Below are 20,457 nucleotides of genomic sequence, written 5' to 3' on the forward strand. Positions count from 1 at the left end.
TCATTCATAAACCGAAAATTACGTTAGCCGAGGCGTTCGTAAACAGGTATGCCTGTATACTCTTTATCATGTTAATGTAATTTCTCAAATAATCTTCAATCATTTTCAATCTACAACTGTCAATAATATTGTACCTCCTGCTTGTACCATAAAGATCCCTTTTTAGGAATTTCCTGTTGCAGTGTGACTAATCTGTCCATGTCTACCAATTATGCTCCTGTGTTGTCACTACAAGGGGAAGTGCAGACACACATTACCCAGACATGGTCTACTGTAGTCACTGTCGTAAAAAAAACTGCATTCTGAAATGCCATACAGCTTTTAGTGTAGTACATGTAGATAGGATGTGGCTGTAAAGGGGCTACAAGATATCAGCAGCACTGAGATGCAGCCACAAAAAAGGTGAAAACAAGTATTGTATAAAAAAAAATGTTAGTTGCTTAAGGTATGTAGTGGTAGGCTGCTATAGTGGTAGTTTTGCTTGTGCTTGAGTATCTCTAGATCTGGGGGGTTTAGAGCTTTTGTGGAGCCAAAGCTGGGGGTTTTGGAGCAACTCTGAAGCTGGGGGTCTTGGAGCAGATCTGGTGCTGGAGGTCTTGGAGAAATTCTGGAACCACAGCTGGGGTTCTTGGAGCAACTCTGAACCCAGGGGTGGGAGCAGCTTTGACGTTGAGGGTCTTGGAGTAATGTTGGAGCTGGGGGTCTTGAAGCAGCTCTGGAGCTAGAATTAGGTGTTTTGGAGAAACCCTGGAGCCAACACTGAGGGTCATGGAGAGCTCTTTAGCCTGAGCTGGGGCTCTTGGAAGCAGCTGTGGAGGTGGAATTGGCAGTTTGTTGAGCTAGAACCAGGGGCAGACTGACAACTTATGTGGCCCCCGGGCAATAGGGGATCATGGGGCCCCTGTGTCCTTCTCCAAACTAAAAAAAGCCTATGAAAAAGGTACCAGGGGCATCTCATGGGGCCCCCTACTGACCCCGGGCCCTCTGCAGAGCCCGAGTTTCCAAATGGTCAGTCCGTCCCTGGCTAGAAACTGGTGTCTAGGTGTAACTTACTGCCCCCCCCAGTAAGTTACACCTAGACACCAGTTCTAGAAGCATCTCTGGAGCTGGGGGTCTCAGAGCAACTTTGAAGCTAAGTCTCTTAGAGCAGCTTTGGAGCTGGGGGTCTTGAAGCAGCTATGGAACTAGAACTAGGTGTCTTGGAAAATCTGGAGCAAACTCCAGGGGTCATTGAAAACTATTGTGGCAGCTCTGGAGGCAAAATAGAAGTTTCCTAAACCAGAACTGGTGTGTAGGTGCAACTCACTGAGATTCTTGGATTGACTCCAAGGCTAAAGCTGTACTGAGGGTCTACTTAGGCTTTGGAGTAAGCCTGGAGCTGAAGCTTATCCACGGGAGCTACTTGGGTGCCAGAAATAGCAAATATATGGTATGGCCAACCCTAGTCTGATGTTCCCAATTTAACATTTCAGTCATCTCATATTATGAAGAACGTAGCAGGATAAGTAAGACCCAAGCTGGATGAAGAGATATAGAGGTGGGAACTCTGGTGGAGGGCACTTGCCTTAGTTCAGTATGGAGTGGATTACACCTTTAAAATGGTAGCATTACAAATAACTCGAATCCCAAATTTTCAAACACGTCTACATCTCAGTTTATTAACAAATTAACATCAACTTAAATGATAAAAACAGGAATAAAAAACCCATATATACACATTTGGAAAATTTCCCAGAACATTCTCTGCTAGAGAAGCCAGTCAGGGTGGACAGTGTCCCTTCATCCTGTCTCATGTGAATAGATCACCTCTTCATTCCCTCTTCATTGCACACTAGAGGTTAACAGGTGCTCCATAAGAATGACAGCAGGTGTTCAGGTCCAAAAGATCAAAGGAGCCAGCCTTTGTGGTGGGAGGAGTTATGGAAGATAAGAGGAGGAGCTTCTGATGGACCTGTCAGCAAATCAAAATAATTCTCGATCTGCATAAAAAAAAAGAAGAAATGACATGTTTTATGTGAAATATGTGTAGTTATTATGACTAACTAAACATAACTTATGTTCAGCTATGATACATTGGGGGGATTTACTAAAACTAAAGCACTCAGAATCTGGTGCAGCTGTGCCAATCAGCTTCTAACTTCATCTTGTTCAGATAAGCTTTGACAATAAAACCTGGATGCTGATTGGTTGCTATGCAGAGCTGCACCAGATTCTGTGTGCGCCAGTTTTAGTAAATCCCCCATTTGTCATGTTATTTTATGTTATGTTTTATTAAATATTATGCTGTATTTAGTTAAGTTACATTATTTTTTACATTCAATTACATTGCTTTATGATGGGTTACGTTCAGTTAGGTTACTTTATGTGATATTAGCTTATGTTTACTTTATGTGTTCTGTTCAGTTATGTTGTGTTACCTTGTGTTCTGTTCAGTTGTGTTGTGTTACCTTGTGTTCTGTTCAGTTGTGTTGTGTTACCTTGTGTTCTGTTCAGTTGTGTTGTGTTACCTTGTGTTCTGTTCAGTTGTGTTGTGTTACCTTGTGTTCTGTTCAGTTGTGTTGCGTTACCTTGTGTTCTGTTGTGTTATGTTGTGTTACCTTGCGTTCTGTTCAGTTGTGTTACCTTGTGTTCTGTTCAGTTATGTTGCGTTACCTTGTGTTCTGTTCAGTTATGTTGTGTTACCTTGTGTTCTGTTCAGTTGTGTTGTGTTACCTTGTGTTCTGTTCAGTTGTAGTTTTGTTACCTTGTGTTCTGTTCAGTTATGCTGCGTTACCTTGTGTTCTGTTCAGTTATGTTGCGTTACCTTGTGTTCTGTTCAGTTATGTTGTGTTACCTTGTGTTCTGTTGTGTTATGTTGTGTTACCTTGTGTTCTGTTCAGTTATGTTGTGTTACCTTGTGTTCTGTTCAGTTATGTTGCGTTACCTTGTGTTCTGTTCAGTTATGTTGCGTTACCTTGTGTTCTGTTCAGTTATGTTGTGTTACCTTGTGTTCTGTTCAGTTATGTTGTGTTACCTTGTGTTCTGTTGTGTTATGTTGTGTTACCTTGTGTTCTGTTCAGTTATGTTGCGTTACCTTGTGTTATGTTCAGTTATGTTGTGTTACCTTGTGTTCTGTTGTGTTATGTTGTGTTACCTTGTGTTCTGTTCAGTTATGTTGTGTTACCTTGTGTTATGTTCAGTTATGTTGTGTTCCTTGTGTTATGTTCAGTTGTAGTTGTGTTACCTTGTGTTCTGTTCAGTTATGTTGTGTTACCTTGTGTTCTGTTCAGTTATGTTGTGTTACCTTGTGTTATGTTCAGTTATGTTGTGTTACCTTGTGTTATGTTCAGTTATGTTGTGTTCCTTGTGTTCTGTTGTGTTATGTTGTGTTACCTTGTGTTCTGTTCAGTTATGTTGTGTTACCTTGTGGTCTGTTGTGTTATGTTGTGTTACCTTGTGTTCTGTTGTGTTCTGTTGTGTTACCTTGTGTTCTGTTCAGTTGTGTTGTGTTACCTTGTGTTCTGTTCAGTTATGTTGTGTTACCTTGTGTTCTGTTCAGTTATGTTGTGTTACCTTGTGTTCTGTTGTGTTATGTTGTGTTACCTTGTGTTCTGTTGTGTTCTGTTGTGTTACCTTGTGTTCTGTTCAGTTGTGTTGTGTTACCTTGTGTTCTGTTCAGTTATGTTGTGTTACCTTGTGTTCTGTTCAGTTATGTTGTGTTACCTTGTGTTCTGTTGTGTTATGTTGTGTTACCTTGTGTTCTGTTGTGTTATGTTGTGTTACCTTGTGTTCTGTTGTGTTCTGTTGTGTTACCTTGTCTTCTGTTCAGTTGTGTTGTGTTACCTTGTGTTCTGTACAGTTATGTTGTGTTACCTTGTGTTCTGTTGTGTTATGTTGTGTTCCTTGTGTTCTGTTCAGTTATGTTGTGCTACCTTGTGTTCTGTTCAGTTGTAGTTGCGTTACCTTGTGTTCTGTTCAGTTATGTTGTGTTGCCTTGTGTTCTGTTCAGTTATGTTGTGTTACCTTGTGTTCTGTTCAGTTATGTTGTGTTACCTTGTGTTCTGTTCAGTAGTGTTGTGTTACCTTGTGTTCTGTTCAGTTATGTTGTGTTACCTTGTGTTCTGTTCAGTTATGTTGTGCTACCTTGTGTTATGTTCAGTTGTGTTATGTTACCTTGTGTTCTGTTCAGTTGTGTTATGTTACCTTGTGTTCTGTTCAGTTATGTTGTGTTACCTTGTGTTATGTTCAGTTATGTTGTGTTACCTTGTGTTCTGTTCAGTTGTGTTACCTTGTGTTCTGTTCAGTTATGTTGTGTTACCTTGTGTTATGTTCAGTTGTGTTGTGTTACCTTGTGTTCTGTTCAGTTGTGTTGTGTTACCTTGTGTTCTGTACAGTTATTTTGTGCTACCTTGTGTTCTGTTCAGTTGTAGTTGTGTTACCTTGTGTTCTGTTCAGTTATGTTGTGTTACCTTGTGTTCTGTTCAGTTATGTTGTGTTACCTTGTGTTATGTTCAGTTATGTTGTGTTACCTTGTGTTCTGTTCAGTTGTGTTGTGTTACCTTGTGTTCTGTACAGTTATGTTGTGTTACCTTGTGTTCTGTACAGTTATTTTGTGTTACCTTGTGTTCTGTTCAGTTGTAGTTGTGTTACCTTGTGTTATGTTCAGTTATGTTGTGTTACCTTGTCTTCTGTTGTATTATGTTGTGTTACCTTGTGTTCTGTTCAGTTATGTTGTGTTACCTTGTGTTATGTTCAGTTATGTTGTGTTACCTTGTGTTCTGTTCAGTTATGTTGCGTTACCTTGTGTTCTGTTCAGTTATGCTGCGTTACCTTGTGGTCTGTTGTGTTATGTTGTGTTACCTTGTGTTCTGTTCAGTTATGTTGTGTTACCTTGTGTTCTGTTGTGTTATGTTGTGTTACCTTGTGTTCTGTTCAGTTATGTTGTGTTACCTTGTGTTCTGTTGTGTTATGTTGTGTTACCTTGTGTTCTGTTCAGTTATGTTGCGTTACCTTGTGTTATGTTCAGTTGTGTTGTGTTACCTTGTGTTATGTTCAGTTGTGTTGTGTTACCTTGTGTTCTGTTCAGTTATGTTGTGTTCCTTGTGTTCTGTTCAGTTATGTTGTGTTCCTTGTGTTCTGTTCAGTTATGTTGCGTTACCTTGTGTTCTGTTCAGTTATGTTGTGTTACCTTGTGTTATGTTCAGTTATGTTGTGTTACCTTGTGTTATGTTCAGTTATGTTGTGTTCCTTGTGTTCTGTTGTGTTATGTTGTGCTACCTTGTGTTCTGTTCAGTTATGTTGTGTTACCTTGTGTTCTGTTCAGTTATGTTGTGTTACCTTGTGGTCTGTTGTGTTATGTTGTGTTACCTTGTGTTCTGTTGTGGTCTGTTGTGTTACCTTGTGTTCTGTTCAGTTGTGTTGTGTTACCTTGTGTTCTGTTCAGTTATGTTGTGTTACCTTGTGTTCTGTTCAGTTATGTTGTGTTACCTTGTGTTCTGTTGTGCTATGTTGTGTTACCTTGTGTTCTGTTGTGTTCTGTTGTGTTACCTTGTCTTCTGTTCAGTTGTGTTGTGTTACCTTGTGTTCTGTACAGTTATGTTGTGTTACCTTGTGTTCTGTTGTGTTATGTTGTGTTCCTTGTGTTCTGTTCAGTTATGTTGTGCTACCTTGTGTTCTGTTCAGTTGTAGTTGCGTTACCTTGTGTTCTGTTCAGTTATGTTGTGTTACCTTGTGTTCTGTTCAGTTATGTTGTGTTACCTTGTGTTCTGTTCAGTAGTGTTGTGTTACCTTGTGTTATGTTCAGTTATGTTGTGTTACCTTGTGTTCTGTTCAGTTATGTTGTGTTACCTTGTGTTCTGTTCAGTTATGTTGTGTTACCTTGTGTTATGTTCAGTTGTGTTGTGTTACCTTGTGTTCTGTTCAGTTGTGTTGTGTTACCTTGTGTTCTGTACAGTTATTTTGTGTTACCTTGTGTTCTGTTCAGTTGTAGTTGTGTTACCTTGTGTTCTGTTCAGTTATGTTGTGTTACCTTGTGTTCTGTTCAGTTATGTTGTGTTACCTTGTGTTCTGTTCAGTTATGTTGTGTTACCTTGTGTTCTGTTCAGTTGTGTTGTGTTACCTTGTGTTCTGTACAGTTATGTTGTGTTACCTTGTGTTCTGTACAGTTATTTTGTGTTACCTTGTGTTCTGTTCAGTTGTAGTTGTGTTACCTTGTGTTATGTTCAGTTATTTTGTGTTACCTTGTCTTCTGTTGTATTATGTTGTGTTACCTTGTGTTCTGTTCAGTTATGTTGTGTTACCTTGTGTTCTGTTCAGTTATGTTGTGTTACCTTGTGTTCTGTTCAGTTGTGTTGTGTTACCTTGTGTTCTGTTCAGTTGTGTTGTGTTACCTTGTGTTCTGTTGTGTTATGTTGTGTTACCTTGTGTTCTGTTCAGTTGTGTTGTGTTACCTTGTGTTCTGTTGTGTTATGTTGTGTTCCTTGTGTTCTGTTCAGTTATGTTGTGTTACCTTGTGTTCTGTTCAGTTGTGTTGTGTTACCTTGTGTTCTGTTGTGTTATGTTGTGTTACCTTGCGTTATGTTCAGTTATGTTGTGTTGCCTTGTGTTCTGTTCAGTTGTGTTGTGTTACCTTGTGTTCTGTTGTGTTATGTTGTGTTCCTTGTGTTCTGTTCAGTTATGTTGTGTTACCTTGTGTTCTGTTCAGTTATGTTGTGTTCCTTGTGTTCTGTTCAGTTGTGTTGTGTTACCTTGTGTTCTGTTCTGCATCGCCCTCCATATTCACTGCGTCATTTGCAGCCAGTTACAGCTACAGTGGTTTTTGAAGACAGTTGCAGTTAAAGTACACCTTGTCATTAGAGGCGGCCATTGTTGGCCTTCCCTTTTGAGAATATTAGTTCCCAGGTTATAATCCTAATCCAATGTCTTCAATGCTTTGAACAGCTTTTCTCAGCCTCTTTACCCCAAAGGACCCCCTTTAAATAAATATAATAAACTATAATATAAAAATAATTTTCAGGTTTTATGGAACTCTTACTTAAATCAATTCATCTTGGAGCAATGGGAAAATGCCTTATGCATTGGCAGTCAATAGAAAGAATAAACCAGTGGCACAGCGGTAGTCAAAATGCTACCCTTACAGACAGCAAAGAAGATAATTCATTTCAGGTTGCTGGATTTGCCAAGTGGCATTGGACTGTGCAGGCTCCATCAGACAAGGTGTCAATCAGCCACAGCTCCAGGAACCCCTAAACCTTAGATTGATAGCTTGGCACCTAGTATTTTTAGACAGCAGGTGATTTGTTTAGAGTTCCTTTAATCGTGAGTAACAGTCATACCTGAACTAGCGGTTAGTCCAAGTCACTTTTATCCCGGCAAGTTCCGCAGAGGCAGCCGAACAGCCCGTTCAAGACCTGGATGGTACAGAGGATGAGAGAGACGCCAGTGGCAAACAGCACAAGGGAGAACAGGACGACATTGAAAACCACCACTCCCTCGGGGTAGACGCAGGTGCTCCAGATATCTGTGTTGAACAGGTAATTGTCATTGCTGCAGGAGAGAAGGAAAACAACAAATGTTATCCTACTTCTTAAAAAAAGTGACTTTGCTAAGTATGGGCAGCACTGAAAGAGTTCCTTTTCCACCTTAAGAGGTGTTGTTCCTAAAAACTTTCACGGTTCAGGGGTACAGCTGGTTGGAGTTAACATGGTAAAGAGTCCTAACCAGGGGTGGACTGACCATTTGGAAACTCTGGCACTGCCCGAGGGCCCGGGGTCAGTAGGGGGCCCCATGAGATGCCCCTGGTACCTTTTTCATAGGCTTTTTTGAGTTCGGGTAAGGACACAGGGGCCCCATGATCCCCTCTTGCCCGGGGGCCCCATGAGTTGTCAGTCCACCCCTGGTTCTAACCCTGCTAACCCATTGTGGGGTCTTCCTCGTGTTTAGAAGTAACCATGGTTGAAGGATCACTACACACAACATTGAAATGAAGCCTTGAAAAGTGAGGAGGCTGTCTACCTGTCTAGCAGAGGTATTACTGGACATGGGCAGCCAGGGCACATGCTCCATATCTTCTTTGTAATAACAGTTGGCAACAAAGTTTGCAGCTTCGGATGGCAAAATGTTACACAGCCCCCCAACACATCATATTTCTGATTGCCAGTAACACAGTCTTGTGTGTCACAAAAGGTTCCAGGCTGCTATCCTGCCTGCCACTAAAAATGAGATTTCTAATATAACTAATGCCTACTCTTTAAGTCAACAAATGTTCAAGATGTCCTGGCCTACAATAAAAGGTAAGAAGAGTGCTCAAGGGTTGCATGACAGTCTTCAAATAAAGCCTAGGTGAAGCCTCAACTTCTGCTCCTCATGAAACTAAGTCTCACCTCCAGCATTCTACGACCCCCCCCTACCCTCTCCCTGGTATTCAAATGTTAATTGACAGAACTTCAGTGGGTACTAGAGGCCACGGAACTTGATAGTTGGTCATATGGAACCTCTAATTGATTTGTGCTGAAGTTGAGGTTCCATGTACACTCAAGACTTTGGATCCGAAGGCACTACAAAAATGGCAAAGGGTTCATTTGCCTCAAAGTGCTACATTGTTGTTACTGCTTTTACCATAAGAGTGTTGCAGACAAGTCACCTGGCCCAAAGTAAAGTAACAAGAGTGCTGAAGGGTTGCATATTTCTCTGTCTGTAAGAACCCATACGGTCTTTAGATCAATCCATGAACCTGTGGAGCATCAGCTTCTGCTTATCATGAGATCTCGCTTACAGCATTCCCCCTTCCCAGATCTCCAGATGTTAATTGGCAGAACTACAGTGGGCAATAGAGGCTATGAAACTTCACAGATGGTCATAGGGAACAAATAAATGTCTTGGGTTGGAGTTGAGGACCCACATACAGTCAGGACTTTTGATCCAAACGGGCTCCAATAATTACATAGAGTTCAACTAAAAGACTTAGGGTCACCACAAAGAGCTGCATTGCAAATAAGGTTTTTTGGGTAGGAAAGGAAGGCCTTTCCATAAAACTGGTGCTTCTTTTAGGTTCAATTTATTGGCAGGTCTTACCTGAAATCTTCTAGCTCAGAGTCAAAGGGCCGGCCCCATTTGAGCTGAGTAAGGTTTAGGAGAGTCCGGTACTGGCATACTGGTCCTTTCGCCATGCCCACAATGGATACCACAAAACCGTACAGTGATCCAGCCACGCCAATAGCAGCAAAGATGATTGACAGGAACATCTGCAGGAGAAAAGGGGGGAAATATGTCATGCACCAATTGAAATCTTCAATGTTATGACTTTAAACTTTAACTCCAGACAAAACATTTTTTGGGTAGTTTTGAGAGAAGGGAGAGCTTAGATTATTATTAAGATTAGAAATCTTCTCTGCTTTTCCCTTTTTATCAGTATTGTTGGAAAATCCAGCGAAATGTTAAATAATATAATAAAATACAAAATAATTCAATAATGCAGACTGCATAGTAGTATAGCATAAAATGATATTATAGAAAGGTATGGAACATTGCTGCATAGTATAATATTCATTTAATAACCCATATGGAAGAAAAATATATTTGAAATATATTTTAAAAATACTCTTCCCAAATATATTGACATATATTTGAAATGCTACAATTTTGGCCGTATTCAATATATATAATATATTTCAATAAATAAATATATATATATATATATATATATATATATATATATATATATATATACACACACTGCATGTTGAAATGCGTTTTTTATTACAAAATAGATGAAAAATATTTAAAATTTGAACTTGGGTGGAGTAAGGGGTGTATGGGATGACCAAGGGAAAGGCAACTGAGGACAATCTTCCTGGAACTATGCACAAGTCTCTTTAACAGCAAAAATTCTCTTCTTGGAGAGCTAGCCAGCATCTCCTGGTGTACCACTGCAGACCCCAGATACTCCTGTATCCAGCTATCTGAAAGAATCCCTGGGCAGGGAATCCAGTGCCTGTCACTTTAAATAAAGGACAGCCCGGGTAGCAAGTTAATTCAGTTACCCATTAGAGTGCTCCTTTCCATTTCTGGCCCAGGGGGTGCAGGTCTACTCACTCAGTCCTCTGCCTGTGAGCTGATAGGTTGTTGCTCTCAGGCCTTCTGCTGGGCTGCTTCTTCCCTGCTGCACAGATGGTCCTCGCCCTGTGGGCCAATAGTTACTTAGGTTTCTTCCTTCTCAGCTCTGCTGTATGTAGGTGAGCCCCTTCCCATCTGGGCCCTCTCCAAGGCTCCTGCTCTCCAGCCTCTCACTTCATCTTCCACCTGAACTTTCCTGCTGCTGAGCAGGCTCTTTCACATTTAAGGGCTGCTTTGACCCCATGCCAGGCCTCCTGCTTGGCCAGGGTCCCCTAAGTGTGCAGGCCAGCCCCTCCTCGCCCCTGCCCACTGCTTCCAGAATCTTCTCTAAGATCTCTAGAGCAGAGGGAGGTGTCAAGGAACTGACCTGCAGAGCCTCTCAGCCCTGACCTGAAATAACCCTCTGACTTATATAGCGCCGACAGTTTGCTCAGCGCTTTACAACATAACGGGAGACAATACAGCAACAATACAGTTCAATACAAGAGGGTTAGGAGGGCCCTGCTCCTTGGAGCTTACAATCTAACAGGGAGGGGCTAGTGGTAGAAAAGATAGAAACTGTGGGGGATGGACTGGTAGGAGGAATAGAAGATTCCATTATTAGCTGATTTTCAGAGCGCCTAAAAGTGAGCAGAGTAGGTGATAGTCTGATAAATTGGAGTAGAGAGTTCCAGAGGATGGGGGAAGCTCTGTAAAAGTCCTGGAGATGAGCATGGGAGGATGAGACAAGGGAGTTAGAGAGCAGGAGGTCGTGCGAGGAGCGGAGAGTACGGTTTGGGTGATATTTGGAGACAAGATTGGTGATATAATTTGGGGCGGAGTTATAAATGGCTTTATATGTTATTGTTAATGTTTTGAATTTTATCCGTTGGGCAATGGGAAGCCAGTGGAGGGATTGGCAGAGAGAGGTGGAGGACACTGAGTGGAGGTCAGTGGAGGGATTGGCAGAAAGGGATGGAGGACACTGAGTGGAGGCCAATGGGGGGATTGGCAGAAAGGGATGGAGGACACTGAGTGGAGGTCAGTGGAGGGATTGGCAGAGAGGGATGAAGGACACTGAGTGGAGGCCAGTGGAGGGATTGGCAGAGAGGGATGGAGGACACTGAGTGGAGGCCAGTGGAGGGATTGGCAGAGAGGGATGGAGGACACTGAGTGGAGGCCAGTGGAGGGATTGGCAGAGAGGGATGGAGGACACTGAGTGGAGGTCAGTGGAGGGATTGGCAGAGAGGGATGGACGACACTGAGTGGAGGTCAGTGGAGGGATTGGCAGAGAGGGATGGGGGACACTGAGTGGAGGGATTGGCTGGGAGGGATGGAGGACACTGAGTGGAGGCCAGTGGAGGGATTGGCAGAGAGGGATGGAGGACATTGAGTGGAGGCCAGAGGAGGGATTGGCGGAGAGGGATGGCAGATATGGAACGGTTAGTAAGGTGGATGAGTCTGGCAGCAGTATTCATGATAGATTGAAGAGGTGATAGCCTGCGAAGAGGTCGGCCAATGAGGAGGGAGTTACAATAATCAAGGCGAGAGATAGCCAGGGAGTGAATGAATTGCTTAGTAGTTTCCGAGGTTAGGAACGGGCGTATCTTGGAGATGTTGCGGAGGTTGGAGATGTTGCGGAGGTTGGAGATGTTGCGGAGGTGAAGTCTACAAGATTTGGACAGGGATTGGATTTGGGGGTGAAGGACAGATGGGAGTCCAGGATTACACCTAGTACCCTGGCATGACATACAATTCAATCAGTTGTGGAGACACTGGACATGCTACACACTTTCAAAATAATATCATAGATGTACAGAGAACGTGTGTAGCATGTCCTGTCCTTCTGTCCCTTTGCTTCCCCTCTCCCTTGCACTTACTAGCATTTCCCAACTGTCAAAATGACAGTCAGGAGTTGTGTAAATGAGCTGTAAAGCAAAAGCTGCTATTGTCACAAATCGGCAGTTTGACACAGTATTTGTAAATATCCTATTGACCCTAGACAAAAAAGTTACAAAGTAACATTAAAACCTTTTTTTATTAATGCTGTTTCATTCATATGCAGATAAATAGGGTGAGCTTCATTCTGCATAAAATGTCAGTTAAAGACCCTTAACAAGTGAAAAATAAAAGGTTTAACTCTTCGTTTACCCTAATCATTCCTATTCAACTCCTCCTTCCCCTTCTCCCCTTAATGGTTATTTTCCTGCTGCTTTTATTTTTCTCTACTTTTAATTATTAATAATTGTTTTTTTAAATAGTATTGATGACAGTAAAAAAAAAAAAAAGTTTTTTTATCTTAAAGCAGATCTTCAAAAATGGCTCCAGCCTTCTCTCCCCCCTACTATTGCTTTTGATTTTTTTTTGTGTGCTGGACAGCACTTCCTCCTTTCTGCTGTGAGAATTCCACACGTGTGCAGATGTGCTGAAGGGCTCTGGCCAGCCTTTAGGACCTTGCTGAGACCCTCGGTACATCTACGGACGCATGGGTTTTCCCCTTGGAAGGTCCTGGATCTTTGTTTTTATGCGTCTGGCTAGAAGAACCACACAACTGCCTAGGGGCGGACTGACAACTCATGGGGCCCCCGGGCAATACTGGATCATGGGGCCCCTGTGTCCTTGCCCAAACTCAAAAAAGCCTATGAAAAAGGTACCAGGGGCATCTCATGGGGCCCCCTACAGTGCCCGAGTTTCCAAATGGTCAGTCCACCCCTGCAACTGCCTTGTATGGCTTGGGATGATTCTACTGGAGTCCCCAGCTCTACCTCTCAGACAAAGTAGTCACCCCACCCCGTGCTGTGCTCACTTTTATCCAGCAGGGGGAGCCCATGCAGCGGTGAGGAGAGCCGGAATGACCCAGACATGGTTAGATGACTTTACCTGCCTCCATTATTGCACACAAGATAAGATAATTATATTGCAGATGGTCAAGTGACTTTTTAATCTCACTAGCATAACATATATTTCATCTGTTGCCAGGCAAACAGGACTTTGTTCAGATGCTTCAAATTTCCCTTCTTTTATTTATTTTTTTTGTTAGCCCGGAGTGCAGCTTTAATATATCATAAAGCACACCAATGCTGAGAGGAGGAGAAGGATTGCCATTTCTGACCTGTTGCTCGAAATGCTAGTTTTCTGAACACCTGACCTGAAACAAGAGCTCCAACGAGTGTCTGGTAATTATTGAAGCCAGGGGATCAGTATGAAAGCCTGGGGGAGGGGGGGGGGGGTAACCCAAAGCAGCCATTAATATTTCAGTTATCCATCTCCAGTGACCTGCTTTTTGATTGGTTGCTGTAGCATAGAGCCCCCAAAATGTCATCATGCTACTTAAAGCTGAACCCCAGATATACAAGTGTGGTGTAGGTTGCTGAATTTGACCTGGTATCAGCCTCTTGCAATCCCTGTACAGCAAAGCTCAGACTGGGAGAGGGAGTAGCGGCACAAGGAGCCAATCATTTGTGGTCAATGCTCATGAGCTAACAAGGAACATGCTGATAGAAGAAGAGAGCAGAGTGAGAGAGATGAGCTCATCACTCCGCTGCTTTTCCTTTCGCTATCCAGTCATGGGATGGTGGAGAGACAAGACCTGAACTGTAGCCGAGAAAAATTAGGTCTTCTGCTCCACCAGATGGCACAGTGCTGTGTGGCAGAGCTGTGTGACTTTCAAGACTGGATTGACAGAAATGCAAGTTCTTTGGCAGGTGAACCGGCTCATATATATATATATATATAAATGATTATTGTTATTTTTATTATTATTATACAGGATTTATAGCACCAACAGTTTGCTCAGCGCTTTACAATATAACAGGAGACAATACAGCAACAATACAGTTCAATACAAGAGGGATAGGAGGGCCCTGATCCTGGGAGCTTACAATCTAAGAGGAAGGGGATAGTGGTACAAAAGGTAGTAACTGTGGGGGATGGACTGGTAGGAGGAGTAGAAGATTCCATTATTAGCTGCTTTTCATAACGCCTAAAAGTGAGCAGAGTAGGCGATAGTCTGATAAATTGGGGTAGAGAGTTCTAGAGGATGGGGGAAATCCTGGAGACGAGCATGGGAGGAGGAGCCAAGGGAGTTAGAGAGCAGGAGGTCGTGCGAGGAGCGGAGAGTACGGTTTGGGTGATATTTGGAGACAAGATTGGTGATATAATTTGGGGCAGAGTTATAAATGGCTTTATATGTTATTGTTAATGGTAATAAAAGGTAGTAACTGTGGGGGATGGACTGGTAGGAGGAGTAGAAGATTCCATTATTAGCTGAGGACAGGATAGGCTTCCCTGAAGAGATAGGTTTTCAGAGATCACCTAAAAGTGAGCAGAATAGGCGATAGTCTAACAAATTGGGGTAGAGAGTTCCAGAGGATGGGAGAAGCTCTGGAGAAGTCCTGGAGACAAGCATGGGAGGAGGAGACAAGGGAGCTAGAGAGCAGGAGGTCGTGCGAGGAGATTATATATAATCTGAGTGTTTAGCTGTTTGCCTGGAGTTCAGATTTAAAGCTACACTTCAGATGGCCCTCCTTCCTCTTGCCTTGACTGTCTATGTGATTGAGCCCTACATTTTCATCAAAAAAAGCAATACAATTAGGCCCCGCTATGTGTAAGCAACATCCAATCAGGAACATACCCCACAGCGGTTGTTGCAGCATCCTTGCCGTCCTGTCGCCTGGATGTGAACGGCTGGAATCAGGACCTAGGGGAAAGTAAAATAAAATTAGTGGAAAAGAGTAAATTCACATAATAAACACACGTAATGCTTGCCAATATAAATTATGCATTTATTATTAATAATTTTGTATTTATAACTATATTTATTTATTTCAGGTACTTATATAGCACCATCAATTTATACAGCGCTTTACATATATATTGTACATTCACATCAGTCCCTAACCCTCAAGGGGTGTACAATCTAAGGTCCCTAACCCTCAAGGGGCGTACAATCTAAGGTCCCTAACCCTCAAGGGGAATACAATCTAAGGTCCCTAACCCTCAAGGGGTGTACAATCTAAGGTCCCTAACCCTCAAGGGGTGTACAATCTAAGGTCCCTAACCCTCAAGGGGTGTACAATCTAAGGTCCCTAACCCTCAAGGGGCGTACAATCTAAGGTCCCTAACCCTCAAGGGGCGTACAATCTAAGGTCCCTAACCCTCAAGGGGCGTACAATCTAAGGTCCCTAACCCTCAAGGGGCGTACAATCTAAGGTCCCTAACCCTCAAGGGGTGTACAATCTAAGGTCCCTAACCCTCAAGGGGCGTACAATCTAAGGTCCCTAACCCTCAAGGGGCGTACAATCTAAGGTCCCTAACCCTCAAGGGGCGTACAATCTAAGGTCCCTAACCCTCAAGGGGCGTACAATCTAAGGTCCCTAACCCTCAAGGGGTGTACAATCTAAGGTCCCTAACCCTCAAGGGGTGTACAATCTAAGGTCCCTAACTCACATTCATACATACACATACTAGGGACAATTTAGACAGGAGCCAATTCACCTCCCAGCATGTCTTTGGAGTGTGGGAGGAAACCGGAGTACCTGGAGGAAACACACACAGGAACAGGAAGAACATGCAAACCCCAGGCAGGTTGGGATTCAAACCAATGACCCTAGTACTGCCAGGTGGAAGTGCTAACCATTTAGCCACTGTGCTGCCCATATATATATATTGGTCTATCTCTGATCATTTATCTACACAGCTTTCTTCTGTCTAGAGAAAATTGTTTGTTAGTTTGGATTCTGTTTTTTTTTTTTTTTTAATGAAAAACTCTCTGCTACTAACTTCCTATCCCTAAGGACCCATCCATTAACCAGTGTTATGTTGCGTGTTAGTTTCTGTTGCATCAAGGCAGTCCAATGAAAATGAATGGGCTGCCAACATGGTAAAAGTTACACATGACCCTGTTTTTGTCATGCAATGCATTGCAGTGCGTTACCATGCGTTGCTGTGCATCACGGCATGCTACAATGCATTGCCTTAGTGGGGAGGCATTGAAGCTGATTGGCACTGCATAGCAATAACGCAGGTACTGAGTGTTATCATGGCGTAGAAGTGTAAACGGATCTTAACTGTCCTGTGTGAGGAATTAAAGGCTTGTGTAGTTCAACTTTTGCTTTTCTGCATCTAAGGCTTGTGGCCGTACATTAGGGCATATGGGCATACAGAATAGAATATACTGGTTGTTGTGGAACCCCAAAGCCACAGATGCAGTGTAATTCAGCCCACTGACATGTATTGCAGAATACACAGCTATAATGTGCGTAACTGCTGACACTTGCAGTTTCATGTGTATGGGTGTATTTTTCAGAACATAAAATTTGAAAAATACGCCTGCCTGTGGGTTTCTCTAATGTATGGCCATGTGCCATGGCTATGGCTGTGGGCCAGAACAATCTATAGATTTCCGGTTGTATTAATTAATAATGTGGATTGCAGTTCAGTGTTTCTAAATGTAAAATAATGCACCTAGGGAAAAAGAATCCCTTGAGAGAGTACAACATTGGGGGTACAGTGTTGGCCAGCACTACACGGGAAAAGAACTTAGGGATACTGATTTCAGATAATTGCAAAAAGTGTGGCCAGGTAGTGGGAAAAGCGAATAGAATTCTAGGATGCATCACTAGAGGGATCACCAGCAACAGGGAGGAGGTCCTGATTCCCCTATATAGATCTTTATATCGCTAGAGGGGTCACCAGCAGGAGGAAGGAGGTCCTGATTCCCCTATATAGATCTATATATCGCTAGAGGGGTCACTGGCAGGAGGAAGGAGGTCCTGATTCCCCTATATAGATCTTTATATCGCTAGAGTGGTCACCAGCAGGAGGAAGGAGGTCCTGATTCCTCTATATAGATCTTTATACCGCTAGAGGGGTCACCAGCAGGAGTGAGGAGGTCCTGATTCCTCTATATAGATCTTTATATCACTGGAGGGGTCACCAGAAGGAGGAAGGAGGTCCTGATTCCTCTATATAGGTCTTTATATCACTAGAGGGGTCACCAGCAGGAGGAAGGAGGTCCTGATTTGCCTATATAGATCTTTATATCGCTAGAGGGGTCATCAGTAGGAGGAAGGAGGTCCTGATTTCTCTATATAATTCTTTACCACTAGAGGGGTCACCAGCAGGAGGAAGGAGGTCCTGATTCCCCTATATAGATCTTTATATCACTAGAGGGGTCATCAGCAGGAGGAAGGAGGTCCTGATTCCCCTCTATATAGATCTTTAGATATCACTAGAGGGGTCACCAGCAGGAGGAAGGAGGTCCTGATTCCTCTATATAGATCTTTATATCGCTAGAGGGGTCACCAGCAGGAGGAAGGAGGTCCTGATTCCCCTATATAGATCTTTATATCACTAGAGGGGTCATCAACAGGAGGAAGGAGGTCCTGATTCCCCTATATAGATCTTTAGATATCACTAGAGGGGTCACCAGCAGGAGGAAGGAGGTCCTGATTCCTCTATATAGATCTTTATATCACTAGAGGGGTCACCAGCAGGAGGAAGGAGGTCCTGATTCCCCTATATAGATCTTTATATCACTAGAGGGGTCACCGGCAGGAGGAAGGAGGTCCTGATTCCTCTATATAGATCTTTATATCGCTAGAGGGGTCACCAGCAGGAGGAAGGAGGTCCTGATTCCCCTATATAGATCATTATATCATTAGAGGGGTCACCAGCAGGAAGAAGGAGGTCCTAATTCCCCTATATAGATCTTTAGTTAGACCTCATTTAGAATACTGTGTCCATTTCTGGAGACCTCACTTACAAAAAGATATTGATAAGAAAGAACGAGTCCAGAGACGGGTAACAAAAATGGTAAAAAGTCTGGGGGATAAAATATATCAAGAGTGACTTCAGGAACTTAACATGTACAGTCTGGAGGAAAGAAGGGAAAGGGGAGAATGAACTGAAACCATTAAATACATCAAGGGGGTGAACAGGGGCGGACTGACAACTTATGGGGCCCCCGGGCAATAGGGGATCGTGGGGCCCGTGTCTTTGCCCAAACTCAAAAAAGCCTATGAAAAAGGTACCATGGGCATCTTATGGGGCCCCCTACTGACCCCAGGCCCTCGGGCAGTGCCTGAGTTTCCAAATGGTCAGTCCGCCCCTGGGGGTGAATAAGAATCAGGAGGGCAGGATTTTCAACAGTGAACCAAAATCAAGAACTAAACTAACTGGAGGAAAGCTCAAAACTAATCTCAGAAAGTATTATTTTACTGAAAGAGTAGTTGATGCTTGGAATAAACTACCAGCAGAGGTAGTGAGCCAGTCAACCGTAAATAGCTGCAAACATGCTTGACATCAGCAATGATCTATAAAACCGCTAACGGAAAAAACAAACAAAATGGGTGGACTTGATGGAACACTTGGTCTTTTTCTGCCGTTACTGTTCTATGTTTCTATGGATAACCATTCTGAGGCTTGATCATTTCTTTGCTGCAATTGGCCCCATTTTGATTCATCTCAGGTTTTTGCCCTTGAATGCATGCGTTTGAATAGCATTATGCTGAATGCTGAAACTTCCACTAAAATGTAGCGTTCACTATCAAAGCCCGCCTACGTGAACCTTTCAGATGCCAGTTGATAGTATTGACCCATAACTGAGAAATCAATTATCAATGACTTAGGCATTTGCACTTTGAAATTATAAATGACAATATAATTAGTACCAGTAATCCGCCGCCAAGGACTCCCCCAAGGTACAGAACTTCTGGAGTCATCTGTGTATCTGTATTGCGTATGGGTTCAATATCCCATCCCGGGAAAAACTGCAGCACGTTGCAGACCAGGGCAATGGCGACCATGGGGTAGAGGGAGATCCCAATAAACTTGGAACATTTTCCAGTACACATGGCGAGCAGTGGGCGATCCAGGCGTAGAGATCTGAAAAAGTGGAAGTAGAGGGGTCTGTGAAAAGATGCTAGATCCTGGTCCCTTATATTCCCACACCAGACCCAGCCCTCTGATAACAATGACTTACATGATGGTGACGTTTGGACTGGAAAAAAGAACTTATTTCAGAGACAGAGTCTTACGCACAATTTTCCATGTGAAAAAATGACATAATGACAACCATGTGACAATGTATGATATGATAGTGCAGAGATTTACAAGGCTAAAAAAATTGCATGCAGCTGTAGTAACCTTGAAGCAGCTCTTCCAAAGGATTCTGGAATCTTTAATCACTTGACCTCCTGTACCCACAGTATATACCACTTACATGTGACATGCTTTATCTATTTGTGTTTAACTCAAAAGAGCCTTAAATATAACTTTTGTTTTCATTAAGGTAAAGAGTGGTTTTCTGTTCCATTTCTTAACATGCATACATGAGAAGTGAAAGCTCAACTATGCTATAGCCCATGGGTCCCCAATCTTTTCAGTAGGAGGGCCATATCCTATGTTTTACAAATATTCGTGGGCCGAAAAAAAATCCCTTTCAGAGTCCCCTTTACACCAGGGTCTCCTTCAGAATGCTCCCTACATCAGGGTCCTCATCAGAGTGCTCCTTATATCAAGGCCCCCATCAGAGAGCTCCTTACACCCGGATCCCCATCAGAGTGCTTTTTACACCAGGGTCCTATTGGAGTGCTCCTTACATCAGGGTCCCCATCAGAGTGCTCCTTACACAAGGGTCCCATCAGAGTGCTTTTTACATCATGGTCCACTTCACAGTGCTCCTCACACCAGGGTCTCGTCAGAGTGCTCCCTACACTAGGGTACCATCAGATTGCTCTTTACATCAGAGTGCTGCTTACATATGCGTCCCCATTAGAGAGCTTCTCTCATCAGGGTCCCATCAGAGTGCTCCTCACATCAAGGGTTCCATCAGAATGCTGTTTACATCAGAGTGCTCCTTACATGTAGGTCCCCATTAGAGGGCTCCCCTCATCAGGGTCCCATCAGAGTGCTCCTCACATCAAGGCCCCCATCAGAGAGCTCCTTACACCAGGATCCCCATTAGGGTGCTTTTTTACTCCAGGGTCCCATTGCAGTGCTCCTTACATCACGGTCCCCATCAAAATGCTCCTTACACTAGGCTCCCATCAGATTGCTCTTTACATCATGGTCCTCTTCACAGTGCTCCTCACGCCAGGGTCTCTTCAGAGTGCTCCTTACACTGGGGTATCATCAGACTGCTCTTTACATCAGAGTGCTCCTTACATCTGGGTCCCCATTAGAGGGCTCCTCTCATCAGGGTCCCATCAGAGTGCTGTTTACTTCAGAGTGCTCCTTACATCTGGGTCCCCATTAGAGGGCACCCCTCATCAGGGTCCCATCAGAGTGCTGTTTACTTCAGAGTGCTCCTTACATCTGGGTGCCCATTAGAGGGCTCCTCTCATCAAGGCCCCCATCAGACAGCTCCTTACACCAGGATCCCCA

The 20,457-nt window shown here is 43.3% G+C and overlaps 1 protein-coding gene across 1 annotated transcript; it reads right to left on the minus strand.

Moving 5' to 3' along the window:
* Positions 1-1,630: 1,630 nt before the first annotated feature.
* Positions 1,631-18,975, minus strand: LOC149434901 (transmembrane 4 L6 family member 4-like). Its single transcript, XM_089663241.1, has 5 exons — positions 18,744-18,975; positions 14,705-14,770; positions 9,052-9,221; positions 7,314-7,524; positions 1,631-1,979 (listed from the first exon to the last, which is right to left on the minus strand). The coding sequence occupies exons 1-4, from the start codon at positions 18,924-18,926 to the stop codon at positions 7,326-7,328; spliced, it is 618 nt and encodes a 205-aa protein (XP_089519367.1). The 5' UTR covers positions 18,927-18,975; the 3' UTR covers positions 1,631-1,979; positions 7,314-7,325.
* Between the last annotated feature and the right edge of the window lie 1,482 nt (positions 18,976-20,457).

The sequence above is a fragment of the Staurois parvus genome, unplaced genomic scaffold (genome assembly GCF_062004578.1).
Source record: "Staurois parvus isolate SC_StPar_1 unplaced genomic scaffold, SC_StPar_1.0 ptg001642l, whole genome shotgun sequence".
NCBI lineage: Eukaryota > Metazoa > Chordata > Amphibia > Anura > Ranidae > Staurois > Staurois parvus.